This window comes from Salvelinus alpinus, chromosome 2, assembly GCF_045679555.1.
Source record: "Salvelinus alpinus chromosome 2, SLU_Salpinus.1, whole genome shotgun sequence".
Taxonomy (NCBI): Eukaryota; Metazoa; Chordata; class Actinopteri; order Salmoniformes; family Salmonidae; genus Salvelinus; species Salvelinus alpinus.
In genome coordinates, this window is record NC_092087.1 from 69,687,657 (window position 1) to 69,704,861 (window position 17,205).

The window sequence follows — 17,205 nt, forward strand, 5'->3', positions numbered from 1 at the left end:
TTGAAGTGCTCCGTGTGTCAACTAGCTAGATCCCAAGGCAAACATGGACATATGGATCATGTGTGTACTCTGTCTACAAATGCTATACTAGATTACAATCTGCTTCTCATAACTCCACTCTCCTGTATGGTTTCTATTTACAGGACTAACATACCACGGAAAAAGCCTTTCAGCAGTGAAAGCACATTCCAAGCTGTAGAGTTCCTCAAGGTGCCATTGTGAATTAAATTAGATCGGTAACATTGGCAGTAGAGTATGTGATCACTGTGCATTATTCAAAACAGAGTATCCCCAGCCAACAACATCGACCTTACCTCAACTGTCATCTTTGGCTGGCAAAACAACGGATTTAAAATGACGTTCTGCATGGCCTGTGTTCTTGCTCTTTGTTCAAATCAAACCAAACGAGAAGCGAGGAAGCCTTTGACACAAATCAATTCGCTCTCCCTTTTCACCACACAAACAGCTTCTCCTTTTCAACACACAAACAGCTTCTCCTTTTCAACACAGGGTTATCAGCCCTGTCCAGAAGCCTACAATCTAGCCAACTGCAAGTTAGTGATTTACCATCCACCACCAGACAAATACTATTTCATAGGCTTTGTTTCCCTTGGTAATAGAACACAGACGACTTGTGTCGTCAGAAATCAGGGGCCTCATTTATAAAACGGACTTACGATCAATTTTGATCTTAAGTATGACTTACGTAGAAAACCACGTATAAGTAGTTATTAATAAAACCATACTTTGACATGGAAATTATCTTATCTCTACGCAAAGTCTAGACTTGACATAAGTGATTTTCCTGCTGGTTATGTAGGAGTATTGCAGATTGGGACGCATTTACGTCCACGCCTGTAGTGAACTTTGCGTTAGCTATATGAACAATTTGTTAAGAATGATCAATTAAAGGTGTGAGGAATTAATTGCCAGACGCTAGGTGCTTTGAATTAAAAACAGGATGGATGTTCTATAAATAGTGTGTCAAATTAGAAAAAAGTAACCATGGCTGTTCTTGCATTATTGGAAGACATTGAAAACCGTGCTTATAGAAGGGAGAGAGTTTTCAGGGAGAGACCGAAGGGAGAGACCGGAATGACTTTTTTGCGCATGATGATCCATGGGTATATCACAGCCATCATTCAGCCGCATCCTGCCGCAGGAGATCGAGGCGATTCCACACGTATTGTCCACGAGATACATTAGTTTCCCATTTACAGCCGACGAACAGACGCGCGAGAAAGCCGAGTTTGTCCGCTAATTTAATTTCCCAGGGGTCATAGGTGCAGTTGACTGCACGCATATTGCCTTACGCGCACCGTCTGTAGATGAACATGTATATGTTAACAGGAATCATTTCCATTCATTGAATGTTCAGATCATTTGTGATGCCTGTATGCGACTACTCAATGTAATCTCCAAGTGGCCAGGGTGTACGCACGACTCATTCATTCTGTGCCACATCAGAGTAGGCCTGCGTCTAGAAGCTGGTGAGAGTGGAGGCGGGTGGCTTCTCGGTGAGTTATTTAAAAAAATAAAAGTGTATAATAGCCCATTAACTGTGCAAAATAATATAACACAACGATTAGGTGTGTTACCCTATTAGGTGACTGGGGTTATCCACTGAAAACGTGGCTTTCACTCCCTTTTATCCCAGAACAGCAGAGGAAATGCGCTACAATTTGGCGCACGGCAGAACAAGGTCGGTTGTAGAGCGCACCATCGGACTGCTGGAGGGCAGGTGCCGTCAATTTTAAGGTCCTTTGAGATTTACAGATCACAGGTGCGTAAATTACAAATGGGTTTCTTAAAACCTGCGTAAGCAAGTATCTTTTATGAATCGAACGTAAGTACACTGTCGGAAATGAACTTACGACTAAATTCAAGTATAAATCTATTTTTTTTATTTTTATAAATGAGGCCCCTGATAATTTCTCTAGCTTCAAAAAAAGCTAAATGGCTTCTTTCCTCTGTTACTGATGCTGGCACCATACTCCCTCCTGTCTCTGCCTACTGTTACACTGTATTGGTATGGTATATGGATGACACCAGTCATGCTGATTTCAATGTTATACATCCCTGAAGCATAATGCTCTGACAAGGACCAGGGCTTTATACACTCTTGCACAGTCTGCGGCTATAATGATGGTTGCCATTGTGCGTTGAGTACCAGAATGACAGCAGGTACTGAACATTGGGTTGGATCCACTATGGTGCAGAACTGTACACGGAGCAGGTTTAGCCATAACCCTACGTGCCTCAGTAAACCGTTAAGGGTTATTTGTGCCCACTGTGAGGAGCGGAGCCCCGTGCCACTGCAGAGCAAATGGGTGTATGTCTGTGACAGAATGATCTTTAGACTGCATTGACCTCTTTTCTCGCTCATGGAGGTGTGTGTGTGTTTGTGCAAACATCCACAAGTATTTGCAGGGGACATGGAAAGGATATAATAGATTTATATTTTGTTATCCATTTGTGACAGGCTGGAAGCAACACATGGTCAGCCACAGGAGTATGCCGCACAATATGGAAAGTTCATTCACTTCCTGTGCATTTCGGTAGAGAGTGTAAAATCGAATCAGGTATCCCTATCATAACAGGTATCCCTATCATAACAGGTATCCCTAATTCACAATAGTGTTTTTTCCACAACAGACTGAGAATAGACCAAGACAGAGTCAGTGATACTGTACCTTCATTTGGAGGGCCAATGTGCTGCCTGTCAGTCAAAATGACACATCAGTGTCTCTCTCTCATGCATGACTGGGCTGGAGATTTCTCTTTTCTGTCATCTGCATTTGGGCCCCTACAGATCTGCTCTCACTGACTCGCTCTGTGCTGATTTCTGCTCCACTGCACCAGTGATTCAGAGAGCTGGAAAGTGTGATGGGACTTGTGATGTGTCTGAATAGGATTTTCTCTTCTTTTTTTTTCTTTTTTTTATACCCCGGCCCATTCTAGGCCCACAGGGAATGTGCAGAGTAGTCTTATAGCTTATTGTGTGTCAGATTCAATTCTGATGATAGTTTCACGTACAGCGGTTTGAGCAGCTTAACGACTTACTGTATCTTCCCTAGATGAAATGCCACAAATTCAGTGTCAGTTTACAGGTTTCTAGTTAATCAAACCACTAACTTCTTACCTTAATAGAGGACAACTCAGTGAATTATGGATGCATATATAAACACCTTTACCAATGAAGCAACATTGCAGTATAATATAAGGGAATGTCGTTATTATGAAGCGAATCCATGTTCGCCGTTCAAGTGACCGCTGGGTGTCACTGTTGCATCCGAATCGATGTAGAGTTTGGTCGCTGTCCATGGTCCTGAAATAGACAGCGACAGCTATAACGGAGGGTGAACATCTCCGCCGCTGGATGGACTATCAGCGTGGCATTTCTTTGAAGAGACATTGGAATATGAGTAGTTTACAAAAATATTTGTTTTGAAAGAGCTACCGGACAAATAGTTTTTACAATATGCAATATTATAAAATTACCAATGCAAGGCATGGTAACGAAATGGTCTATTTTTGCACAATAATTATCAAAGTCAACAACACTTTAATTGATATAAATGTCACTGGTGGCACAATGTGTTTTGAACAATAACCGTAGATGGCGCTATAACGAAACGTGTGCTTAAGGTAGCAGCCTAACTATCAAACGCACCTCAATTTCTCAACCCTCCCGAACCAGACACCCAAAAGCACTCGCGTGGAAAGGAGGTTGAGTAAAGCCCCCAAAGGACACGTGGGACAAACGCTCTGACGCGCATTAGTTCGTTGCTTTCTTCAGAGAGGAAAGGCACCCAATAGACTTCGTTCTCTGAGTGTCCAGCAGTACATATTGGGGACAGGGATTTTGGAGACCAAGTTGCAGAGAAATCAACTGATTCGGTCTAAATTTTCTTCCACATCTGCTTTGAGGAATGCTGCTCTAATACGCGTCAAACCAGACCATATCGTTCCAGTTACCCGGACAATCTGCAGCGACTAAAATCGAGAATTTTTTTTTATTTGCAAAGTGACATAAAGCAATATAAATCGTAGGATTAAAAACACAGACTTCGCTCAGATTTCAAGAAGTCAGAACTCTGGTTTAAGATACTGTTCGCGGATTCAATTAAACGAAAACTTAAGGATAAAATCTTACATCTGACTATTTTCTCGGAGTTGAACCCCTAAAACGTTGAATCCCTAAAACGCAGGCGGCGTGCAGCAGTTTCAGCACCTAGTCGAGGCCCAGGTTGCGAGGTTAACGATGTCGGGTGTAGCTTGTTTGGTTGCGTGTTTTGGGAAATGATTACTGGCAACATCGACGGTAAAATAATGGTTAGAAGATGGCTTGTGACGTTCAAACCTTTCAGGTAAGAGACAAAGAATGTGTAGCCTAATATTTCCACTCTCGGCTTTGGTATTCATTTATAACACCCGGCATATGTGTTACAAATGAATATATTGTCATGGAATAGCACATTTCTTTTTAAAAGCCCAACCTATAATTGTTATTCAACTTAAAGGTTATTTGTCATTTAACCTAATCAATGACGAGAATTAATGTATTGAATGACCAGCATGTCTATAGGCTACACCTAATCCCTGACCATAATTATATTGCAATAAACGGATAAATTGGCAGCAGTACGTGTGCCTGCATGGGAGTTCTCACCCACCATCCTGCATGCGCGTGAGTGTGTTTGGTAATCTGTTGACGGAGTCTCCCGACAACACCAGCTGTTTTTCTCCTCCTCTAACAGAGAAACGAGATTAAATGAGAGATTACGTTCCCGTGTTCACAGCTGTATCCGTATGTCAACAGTAAGCGCGTAAAGCGCATTATCAACCTAGCGAGCTAACGAGCGGTAATAAGATGCTCATCGCTTGGTTTGCTTCATTAGCATGGCACCATATTCCCAAATGGCACCATATTCCCTATATAGTGGACTACTTTTGACCAGGGCCTACACACAATACCCCCTAATGTCAAAATTGAGTCATGTTTTTCGATACATCTAGTCACTACACAGATACAAGCGTCTTTCCTAACTCAGTTGCCGGAGAGAGGAAATACACCGTTCAGGGATTTCACCATGATGCCAATGGTGACTTTAAAACTGTTAGAGTTTATGGCTGTGATAGGAGAAAACTGGGGATAGATCAACAACACTGCAGTTACTCCACAATACTAACGTTAACTCAGTGAAAATAACGCATCCTGTTTACAACAAGGCACTGAAGTAATACAGCAAACCATTTGGCAAAGCAATTGACTTTACTGAGTACCACTCTCCATATTTTCAAGCGTAGTGATGGCTGCGAATATTATGGGCATGCTTGTAGTGGTTAAAACAGGCCGAGACAACGGAGAAAATCCGGGTGCACTACTAAGGATGGCAGATGGTTAACATGTATAAAATACCCCCATCATATCTACAGTACAGTGCCTTCAGAGAGTATTCACACCCCTTGACTTATTCCACATTTTGTTGTGTTGCAGCTTGAATTAAAAATGTATTAAATATAATTTGTTCGCCCATCTACACACAATACTTCATAATGACAAAGTGCAAAATATATTTTTTGACATTTTTGCTAACTTGTGCAAATTAAATACAGAAATGGCTCATTTACATAAGTATTCACACCCTTCAGTCAATACTTTGTAGAAGCACCGTTGGCAGTGATTACAGCTGTGAGTCTTTACGGGTAAGTCTCTAAGAGCTTTCCACACCTGGATTGTGCAACATTAGCCCATTATTATTCTTTTTTATTCTTCAAGCTCTGCCAAATTGGTTGTTGATAATTTCTAAACAACCATTTTCAGGTTTTTGCCATATATTTGAAGTAGATTTAAGTCTAAACTGTAATTCGGTCACTCAGGAACATGTACTGTCTTCTTTTTAAGCATTTCAGTATAGATTTGGCCTTGTGTTTTAGGTTATTGTCCTGTTGAAAAATGTATTAATCTCCCAGTGCCTGGTGGAAAGCAGACTGAAGCAGGTTTTCCTCTAGGATTTGACCTGTGCTTAACTCCATTCCGTTAATTTTTTATTCTCAGAAACGCCCCAGTCCTTAACATTGATGTAAATTCTCCATTCTGTAAAAAAAAATATGTTTTTATAAACCCCTATAATTTTCTCTGGTTCAAAGGCTTTGACCTCAACTCCTAGTGTGCAGATTATCAACATTTTGATGCTATATGTCTAATTATATAAAATATATGCAACAAATTTTCCACCAACAGGTTTTTGTGTCAATGCAACACACAACCAATGAAACAAAGTATATCGACTTCGGGCACTTCAATGTCACTTCAACACCACACTAAATAGACTGTCAATCTAGACAAACAGAAAACACATCCCTCCTTACTCAGTATCGAAGGCTTGGCTTGACAATCTCCGAATGGCGTTCAACTTTTTAGTGTTTTGTAACGGATGTCTCTTTCCATTCATCAATTTGCCACTGCACAGTTTGGATTAATATATATTATTTTTATTTATCATTTAAAAAATACATATATACACAAAGATTTTTGTATAAAGATAAGCATTATATTGTTAGATTATAGGAGTAACTCTGGTAGGCCTGAAACAGTCTTCCTCACCTCAAGTTCAACTGTCGGAGTCAGTTGGAGCGCCGTGGCGCACTGCCTTCATATCATAGGCCTGCAGTAGCTAAGCTTAATAATAGCCACACCATACCTTCACAAGGTTTGGTTTCTAAACTTTATTAGGGTAATAACAAAAGTATGTAAAGCCATTGCTTATAGGGAATATACGAGCAGAAGAGTGAATGTAAACCAGGGAAAAAATAAACTACCCTCAAAAGACCAATTAGTGGTAAAAATATCAGAATTGGTCTGCCTCTGTGAACTAGCCTACATTCAAAACAAATCATGAAAAAATCATTATACAGAGGGCAATCCTAATTGTCCCATTAACATCAGTAACAATGAGCGTAAGCGGAAGACTGCAGGAAAAGCAGCCTACCAAATTATTCGAAAACAGTCTGCTGAGCACCAAACAACCCAACCGCCGGTTCCCTTCAATCAACCTGGGGGCGAGATCTGATAAGCGCAGGTACGTGTGGCAAGCCAATTAGGAGATAGCGGATCTGTGCGTCTGATCCAATTACCCGACCCAAGCATTTACTTTAAGCATTTTAATTAGAGAGGAGTCCGGCAGGCCCTGTGTCTAATCCTCCTTTATTATCACTCCTCTATCACCCCAGGCCTTCTATCACCCTCAGGTCCTCTATCACCCTCACGGAGGGGCTTTGAAATAGGGATAAACAATAAGGGAGGAAAGATGGAATCGATCGCGCTGAGACGGGACTGGGGCGCAGTGCTTTGACAGACATGCACTCCGAAGCACACATAATTGAAAAGAACACTGCATCTCCATGCAGAAGCATTAGGGACACGTACGCGCGCCCATGGCAAAGCATACTTATGCATACACACGCACACACATACACATTACACACACACACACACACTCCATATGGCCCTGTTCAGGATTATAGAGCCCGAAGAAGCCCAAAGGTCACAGGGAGAAGTTTGGGAAATGAGGGATTAGAACGAGAAGTTGACTTTAGCCCTTTGCTTTTTCCATTTAATCAGCTCCTGTTCCCTCTGAGTTTGGCTGCGTCCACATAGTATTACGTTGCTGTCCTTATCCCCTTATTTCCCTTAGTTTACTCACTGAACGGAGCGAAATGGATTGGTAGAAGCAGCGTGGTCGGAATGATTTGGTATCAGATACATCAAACGCATGGTTTCCAGCTGTTTGATGCCGTTCCATTTGCTCGGCTCCTACCATTATAATGAGCCGTTCTCCCAGCAGCCTCCACTGTTAACGACTGTACCTATCTATGGTCAGTGGCCCAAAGGAAAGGGAAAAGAAAATGAAGTCATTCAACAGTACTAGGACGCACCCCACAACTCTATGAGTTTCTCAAATAGCTTTGTGACCAGATGGTCATAGCCAGGTAAATAATCCCAATCCCAGTTAGGATTTCTGGATGATAATCCAAGATACACCCTGCTGTAATCAAACCTTCCTCCATCCCCCCCTCGCCAGATAAAAAAAAAATGTTATAGGATTCAAATCTGTTCCAGGATTCGGCTCTCCGCTCCCCCAGACAGCGATTGAATCATCCAGACGTGCTGCACAGTATGCTGGAGCAGATGGATGTAATATTTCAATATTTCACAATGTTCCAGTTTCCTGGGGGAAAAAAAGATATCTACGTCAGTAATGAATGTCTCCATGCTGTTCGTTCTAGATAGGCTGATATTTTTGTGGTTTCCCTACCTCAGGTTCTTATCCTGTCATTATGCTCTCTGTCTAAATCAGGGGTTCCTAAACCTTTTCGCTCAGGCCCCCCCTTCCAGCATTGGGGAACATCCTGAGCCCCCCCTTTGGGTGCACACTCCTATTTGTATATGCACAAGCACTGTTCATGACACAAACTGTTCATACCCCTCTTGTTGGCGGAGAGAACATTTTGCAGGTTTTAAAGCTTATTTCCTGCAATTCTACACATATTTTTCATGGGGCGAAGACAAAATATGGAATTTTTTAAGCTCACTTTCTGTATATCTTGCCATGTCTAATGTGTGTTCATGTGATATTTGAGTGACTCGAACATTACAAAAAAATCTATGGGCTAACAAACATTAGTTGATATGGGCTGGTTGATCTGGACAATTCTGACAAGTTATACATAGCTCTCTAAGGTATGCAATGACCGACACGACAAGAGGAAAACTGATGATGCAACACTCAATTTCTAAATTGTACCTTTCGCGTTCCACAATCACAAGAGTAACTCGAAAGCCAGATTGAGCCACCCCCCCCGCCGTTCTTTATCACTCTTGACAGCATCGTTCTACATTCAATATCTTGCAATTATCCCAGTATGTTAAATCTGAACTCACATGACAATGTTGTTTACTGTTCATGGAGTGGGTCAAAACCTTCACCGAATCCAGCATTCCAGCAAACTCCACTCGCTCGGCTTCAGAGTCAAGCTACAGTATGAATTATTCAATCATTTGTCTCGCTATTGTGAGTCATAGCTTTCCACTGCTGGCACAGTAACAAAGGCATACAGTATGTGGCTAGCACTGCATAAGTTGCTACTGTACGTACTATAACGGTCCAATGCACTTGCTCTGAGATACTGTATCTGGCTGTGTAAACATGCACATTTTAAAGTAGTGGTGGGTAGAGGCGGTTGTTTATCTACTGTAGTGTACCCTACATACAGGGATGTCGAGGTAGATTGAAGCGTGGGTAAAGTATACTCCTCTCCTCCCCTACTCACTGTCATACTCCGTTACAGAATGTGCCAGCCAGCCAGCAGCGTTCGTTTAGCCCCATTGGGGAATGAAGGAGGAAGCCTCCTCTTTATCTCTGGTGTGCGTGACACAATACATCAATTATAGGTATTTTGGAAGGAGCTGCTTGTCCCTAATTGGGGAACCTGAGGATGCCTGGATGGGGTGCCAGTTAGCAGGGGGATGGAGACGGGAACTAAAATGGCCCCTGACGTTTTGACTTTAATTTCCTCAGCTGGGTCGGTCTAATTGCCTGTGTTTCCTAATGTATGTTCTTTACTGTGCTGCTGTCCGTCATCTGTTTTCTGACTGTTCCTTTCTTCTCTTCCTCCCTCCGTCCTATCTCTTCATACTTCTCTCTTCTCGTCAACAATCTTTCACTCTCCTCCCTCCCGCACTCTTTCATCACTTCTCTCCCACTCTCTCTCCTTCTCCTCCCTCTTTTCGTCCATGCGTTCTCTCTCCTCTCCCTCTCCCTCTCTCTTGTCTTCCCTCCCATCCCTCCATCCAGGATATTTGTGGTGGGGATCGGCTTCTTCAGCCTGTGTTTTCTAATGACCTCCCTGGGGGGGCAGTTCTCAGCCAAGAGGCTTGGGGACTCCCCCTTCACCATCCGGACAGAAGGTAGAGAAAACACTATTTGTGTGAGTGTGTGTGTGTCGCTGGCCCTATCTAAGTGGAGCTGTGGGGTTTGTCTATTTGGGGTTGTCTAGTCAGAGGGAGCTGTGGGGTTTGTCTATTAGGGGTTGTCTAGTCAGAGGGAGCTGTGGGGTTTGTCTATTAGGGGTTGTCTAGTCAGAGGGAGCTGTGGGGTTTGTCTATTTGGGGTTGTCTAGTCAGTGGGAGCTGTGGGGTTTGTCTATTAGGGGTTGTCTAGTCAGAGGGAGCTGTGGGGTTTGTCTATTTGGGGTTGTCTAGTCAGAGGGAGCTGTGGGTGTGGTGTTACTGTAGGTCACACAGAAACACCATTACTCCTACCCTGTGGCAGTGCACACAAAAGAGACATATCCCTGTATGAGTGCAGTGTGGTGTACTGCATCGCTTCTAAGGGAGCATTGGTCTGCATACACACTGCAGCAAGATCGAAGGCAGACTCACCCACATCAGCATTTATCGTATGTACAGTAACCCTGGCGAATCATCAGGGGTCTGGTAAGTGTCTACTGAAGGCTGTTGTGAGGGGCTGAGGCTCTGAAGGCTGCATACTGCCGCTTAATATCTCACCACAGAAATCTCATTATCACATTGACCGACTGCAGACGTCACATGACCTCGACTGAGGCCTGCAGGCCAATGACGGGACGGGAAAGAGCTGTGTCGAATCCCACCGTCTCCTACTCTACGAGGTGTGAACTGTGAAGTCAGGGATAGGTCCTCTCTGGCGAGCAGCTGTCCCGCCACTGCCTGAGTAAAAAACAAGAGGCGATTTAGGTCCTTTAGCCGAGGATGAAAAACTCAAGGGAGGATAATCTGATGTAAAGCCCTTCTAACTCTGAGAGGATGTTGTAGTGTTGAGGTGTCTGTGTGTGTGTCTGTGTGTGTGTGTGTGTGTGTGTGTGTGTGTGTGTGTGTGTGTGTGTGTGTGTGTGTGTGTGTGTGTGTGTGTGTGTGTGTGTGTGTGTGTGTGTGTGTGTGTGTGTGTGTGTGTGAGCACACTTGATTAATTAACCACTCATGCGCTGTTGCCTGGGGAGACATCTGGACTGAGCTCATTAAGCGCTGCCGAGTGTCCAACCTATAAGTTTACCACTGGAGTTTGTGTGTGTGTGTGAGCACACTTGATTAATTAACCACTGGAGTTTGTGTGTGTGTGTGTGTGTGTCAGATGAATTGGCAGAAAATGAATGGGGTGACAGCAGCAATGTGGGACAAGATGGAGAAGAGAGAGATGGAGAGCTGGTTCCATCTGCTCTCTCTAAGTCAGCCCTGGAAACAAGTGGCCCTTTAATTCTGCCGGCGAGAACCACCTGCAGAACCACTGGTCTAGCTAAGACACACAAGCCCGCGGACACACACACACACGCAAATGCACTCACACACTTTGTGTCAGTGGTCTCTGTTATGTTATTTTTGTTCAAAGACCTCAAAGCTTATTTTGACTGAGTACACGTCCACCCTCAGCTCTGGTGTCGAGAGAATAGTGCCTTGTTACCGCTCTTCCTGAGGCGATTCAAGGTGAAAGAAAAGTGCTAGTCCAAAACATCGGAGCTTCCAAATCTTTCCACAAAAATACTATTACAGAGTGTGACTAGCATTAGTCTGTCACCTTGAATCGCCTCAGGAAGAGCGGTAACAAGGGGCTATTCTCTAGAACACCAGAGGTGAGGGTGGAAGTGTACTCAGTCCAAAATAAGCTTTTTTTCTTCACATCGTACATAGAGAAACCTTGTGAAATCTCGAGTATATCCTCATATATGCTGATAGTCCATTGTTGTACACAGATACTTACCCACTCAAACGACAGGAGAGCTTTGTTACCAGAGCAGCGCTGATGTCTGATGTTCTCAATGTGGGGGTATAAGTAGAATCCCTATTCCCTTGTTACAGCGACAGTCTCCTCTTCTCCTCACGCTTCCATGGATTATCAGCTTTCACTTGCCTTGCCTCACTGGGCTCTGCTGAAATCCGCTCTCTCCGCTCTCTCTCCAGCCCTGCGTGTTAGACGCACTGAGTCAACCAGCCCTGCGTGTTACAGACGCACTGAGTCAACCCTGCCCTGCGTGTTACAGACGCACTGAGTCAACCCGCCCTGCGTGTTAGACGCACTGAGTCAACATCCCTGCGTGTTACAGACAGAGAAAATAATCAAGTGAATGAGGAAACGAGAGAATGGTGGAGGGATAGAGAATGGAGGAGGGATAGAGAATGGAGGAGGGATAGAGAATGGTGGAGAGATAGAGAATGGAGGAGGGATAGAGAATGGAGGAGGGATAGAGAATGGAGGAGGGATAGAGAATGGAGGAGGGATAGAGAATGGAGGAGGGATAGAGAATGGAGGAGGGATAGAGAATGGAGGAGGGATAGAGAATGGAGGAGGGATAGAGAATGGAGGAGGGATAGAGAATGGAGGAGGGATAGAGAATGGATGAGGGATAGAGAATGGATGAGGGATAGAGAATGGAGGAGGGATAGAGAATGGATGAGGGATAGAGAATGGAGGAGGGATAGCGAATGGAGGAGGGCTAGAGAATGGAGGAGGGATAGAGAATGGAGGATGGATAGAGAATGGATGAGGGATAGAGAATGGAGGAGGGATAGAGAATGGAGGAGGGATAGAGAATGGAGGAGGGATAGAGAATGGATGAGGGATAGAGAATGGATGAGGGATAGAGAATGGATGAGGGATAGAGAATGGAGGAGGGATAGAGAATGGATGAGGGATAGAGAATGGAGGAGGGATAGAGAATGGAGGAGGGATAGAGAATGGAGGAGGGATAGAGAATGGAGGAGGGATAGAGAATGGATGAGGGGTAGAGAATGGATGAGGGATAGAGAATGGAGGAGGGATAGAGAATGGAGGAGGGATAGAGAATGGAGGAGGGATAGAGAATGGATGAGGGATAGAGAATGGAGGAGGGATAGAGAATGGAGGAGGGATAGAGAATGGATGAGGGATAGAGAATGGAGGAGGGATAGAGAATGGAGGAGGGCTAGAGAATGGAGGAGGGATAGAGCATGGAGGAGGGATAGAGAATGGAGGAGGGATAGAGAATGGAGGAGGGATAGAGAATGGAGGAGGGATAGAGAATGGATGAGGGATAGAGAATGGAGGAGGGATAGAGAATGGATGAGGGATAGAGAATGGAGGAGGGATAGAGAATGGAGGAGGGATAGAGAATGGAGGAGGGATAGAGAATGGAGGAGGGATAGAGAATGGAGGAGGGATAGAGAATGGAGGAGGGATAGAGAATGGAGGAGGGATAGAGAATGGAGGAGGGATAGAGCATGGATGAGGGATAGAGAATGGAGGAGGGATAGAGCATGGAGGAGGGATAGAGAATGGAGGAGGGATAGAGAATGGAGGAGGGATAGAGAATGGAGGAGGGATAGAGAATGGAGGAGGGATAGAGAATGGAGGAGGGATAGAGAATGGAGGAGGGATAGAGAATGGAGGAGGGATAGAGAATGGAGGATGGATAGAGAATGGAGGAGGGATAGAGAATGGAGGAGGGATAGAGAATGGAGGAGGGATAGAGAATGGAGGAGGGATAGAGAATGGTGGAGGGATAGAGAATGGAGGAGGGATAGAGAATGGTGGAGGGCTCGAGAATGGAGGAGGGCTCGAGAATGGAGGAGGGATAGAGAATGGAGGAATTACTGTAGACTGTTAGAGGGATGAATTGAGAGGAAGTAGAAGGTATAATTGAGAGATCGGCATTTAAAATGAATTTCTACAAAAACCAGAAAAGAGAGGATGGAGACTGCATAAAGAAAAGGGAGTAATTAGACGCAAATGACAGAGAGAGAAGAGGAAGAAGAAGAAAGAGGAATATTTCATGAATATAAGTAAGAACCTGTTTGGAAAAGACTGGATCAAAGGCAGTTCCCTATAGAACCCATTTCTGCCCTGCAGTTTACAGTGATAACAAGGCAACAGTCTCTTATGCCCCAAACCGCCATGTTTCACTTTCAGTGCTATATTTGTCTAAGAGCTAGCTCACTCTGTGTATATTGTCTCCCTGGTGGGACAAAGAGCTACAGCCCTCCTCCCTGAGTTCGTGTTTGCATCCCAAATTGCACCCTATCCCCTATTTAGTGCACTACTTTTGTCCAGGGCATATGCGGCCCTGGTCAAAAGTAGTGGGCTATATAAGGGAATAGGGTGCCGTCTGGGAGGCAGACTCTGTCTCGACAGATTAATGTAATAGCTCCCTATGTGGCTAAGGAGATGGAGCGGGTCCCAGTACCAGCCAGAACCAGAGCTGTTTAACTAAAGAGTCTACTGTGTGCTATCATATCAATAACTAAAGAGTCATTGTAATGATAGCACACAGTATCGTTGTTATGATAGGGCTTACAGCAATTGACTTGTCATGTGGGACAAGGGGATGAGACACATTGTGTACCTGACCAATAGATGGGGAGATCACTGTCAATGGAGAAGTGAAAAGGTGCTGCTTTAACATGTGAAGACTGTGAGGAAGGACACTGTAGTCCATTATCAGTAACCATTATCATTGGTTATCCACATTGCACAGAGAGAGTTGAAGGCCGAGAAAGTGGTGCTCTACCATTTGAGAATACAGTGGTGATAAAGACATGTGTAGAAGCTCAAGCTTTTTATCAGGAACGATAGTCCTCGTTCGTACACTAGAAACGTGAGGCCATTTGAAAGCCATCCTCTTCTCTTGGCGAGGTGGTGATTGGCACGCACCGTTAACACCGGTTCCCCTCGCCCTCCGTGCTCTCTACATGTTTCATACATGTTGTTTATCAGTGCGATCGCCTATCCCCCCCCCCTTAGCGCCTTTCCTCATCAGCGTGTGTCGAGCAAATCTCGCATGACAATATCGTGCTATAGCCTCCATAGGAAGTACAATCACAGGGGGGGCAGCAGCATCAGCAGCACTTCCTGCTTCGCTTCAGGCCAGTTTAGCTGGCATGGAGTGTACGGTACATGACTGTATATATTTGGAGGTGAATTGTAATAAAGTAGATTGGATAGAGACTCTGGAGGCATTTGGTTGAATACTAATTATATTTGTAATGTGCAGATCCACAGGCTACATAGTATGCGTCTGATTGCACCATGTAATATAGATCATGAAGATAGCCTCGAGTTCTTCCATATTCTGCAGATGTCTGCATCCTGTGAGCTGTTACTAACCGGTTCGGTGGACAATTGGGATGTAGCCCCAGGAAAGTCATTGCGTTCTGCCAAGAGCAAAATGTTCTGCACTTCACTTGAGCACTTCTGCCTCGACATGTACACCAATCCCTCGCTGTATAACTACGGTAAACCTATTGACTCTCTTTGCAATCACCAGCTTGCCAACATTTGCCTCCAATCTGTTTCCCTGAAACCGCAGCCCATCCACAGTGCCAGAAGGTGCATGCTAAGGGGAAAAATATATCCTCTCTCAACAGGCCTATACTCCTGTGGCATAAGCACCGTTCCCCTCTCGCTCTTAATGAGGAATTTCCATGCAAAACCTTATCTCATATTCGTTCCGTACTAGCAAGGTGCCTGCAACGCTATAGCCGCCTCAATTACCTTGTCAACTGCACAACGCACATCCAGCTTTGTCCATAGGTTGCTAGCTCATCGCTTCTCCCCCTAAGCCGGTTATCCCCCCCCCAGTCCTGATACCCCGTAGTATTCACTATAGGGCTTACCACTGATACACTAGTAGTCTTCAGACTTCTCTGATGGCTGCCGGTGGGAAGCTACTGACACCACACTATATCGTGTTTTCGAGAAAAGTAGGGAAAAAACATCCATTCTTGGTTGTCGTTACTGGCCCGGGCTGATAAAGTCCAGGAGCTTACCTACCGAGGCATAACTCAGATTAGTTGTTCACCCCTCCCCTCTTCTTCTCTCGTTCCCTCGGAGATGAATACATTAATCAATCGCCTGGAGTGAGACTGAATACTAATTGTGAGACGAACAGCTACAGCTGCTAGCACTGCTGAGGTATTCATTATGACTTTTTTCCCTTTTTTCCCTTTTTTCCCTTCGTTATCTTTCACTGTGCTGTCGGTGTCGAAGACTGTTCACCGCGGGCCATCGCAGCCAGAAGAATGCTCCCTGCCTTTGTTTAAAAGAGACAGTAATGATCGCTCTGAGGCAAGAGGAATTCATTTATTTGACACAGATATTTTTTACTTTTTAGAATGTAACATTTATTTAACTAGGCAAGTCAGTTAAGAACAAATTCTTATTTATAATGACGGCCTACCGGGGAACAGTGTGTTAACTACCTTGTTCAGGGGCAGAACGACAGATTTTTACTTTGTCAGCTTGGGGATTTGATCCAGCAACCTTTCGGTTACTGGCCCAACGCTCTAACCAGGCCCCGTTATCTTAAAAGTGGCATAGCCGGCTCCCAAACAAAGGAGGCTCTAAGTTTCAGGGGTTAGAATGTTCCCCCTCATCGAGAGGCAGTGTCAAACGCAACCCTCTCATTTAGCCTCTGCAACCACTCGCTGTTTTGCCGAACTCTCCCAATTAAAGTAGATACAGGGAATGCTATTGCTAACATTAGGTTGTGCCAGTGTGTAGGTGTAACGTCTGCTTCCAACTCACACCCTCAAACACGTAGATCCTCTGAACGCAGCTCACTTTCCAGCCCACTTTCCAGCTCACACTCTCAAACACCCTATCACCTGAATTCTAATCACCTGTTCACACACCTGGATGTCATTATCACACACTATTTAGTTCTGTGAGGTATTGTTTGTTTTGTGACACATGGCTTTCAGGGGCGCTGGTTTTCCCTGTGATTCACTCCTCCCATGTATGATAGTTTTTGCCTGCCTCACTAATGACGACTTTTGCCAATTCCCTGCCTGTATCGGATTTCCTATCGGATTTCCTGTTATCTACCTATATCCTGATCTCCCGGACTACGTTACTAGCCTTTTCCCTGCCTGTACTGTTGCCCTTTTGGACCCCCTGTGTATGACCTTCTGCCTGGCCCTGGACCCAGCTCCCTTCCTCCTCCTTTGCAATACACACCTGCTACGCCCTGCGCTTGAAACCAGCTCTCTGTCTCCCCTCGTGTTCATTACAGTAGGCCTAGTCAGGGCCGGCCTGCCCATTATGCAGGATAAGGCGGCGCATGGTGTGGCAGATTGACGAGGGCGGCATTTTCCGAGCTAAACTGACCAAGATGCACATCCAACAATACATAACA

At 44.6% G+C, this 17,205-nt stretch overlaps 1 protein-coding gene across 1 annotated transcript in view; it reads left to right on the forward strand.

Moving 5' to 3' along the window:
* Nucleotides 1-3,695: 3,695 nt before the first annotated feature.
* LOC139567567 (alpha-1,6-mannosylglycoprotein 6-beta-N-acetylglucosaminyltransferase B-like) overlaps nucleotides 3,696-17,205 on the forward strand; it is a 160,159-nt gene continuing 146,649 nt past the window's right edge. The window contains exons 1-2 of the mRNA XM_071388921.1: nucleotides 3,696-4,370; nucleotides 9,861-9,973. Coding sequence (XP_071245022.1) covers nucleotides 4,303-4,370; nucleotides 9,861-9,973 — 181 coding nt within the window. The 5' untranslated portion in view covers nucleotides 3,696-4,302. The remainder of the gene's footprint in view (nucleotides 4,371-9,860; nucleotides 9,974-17,205) is intronic.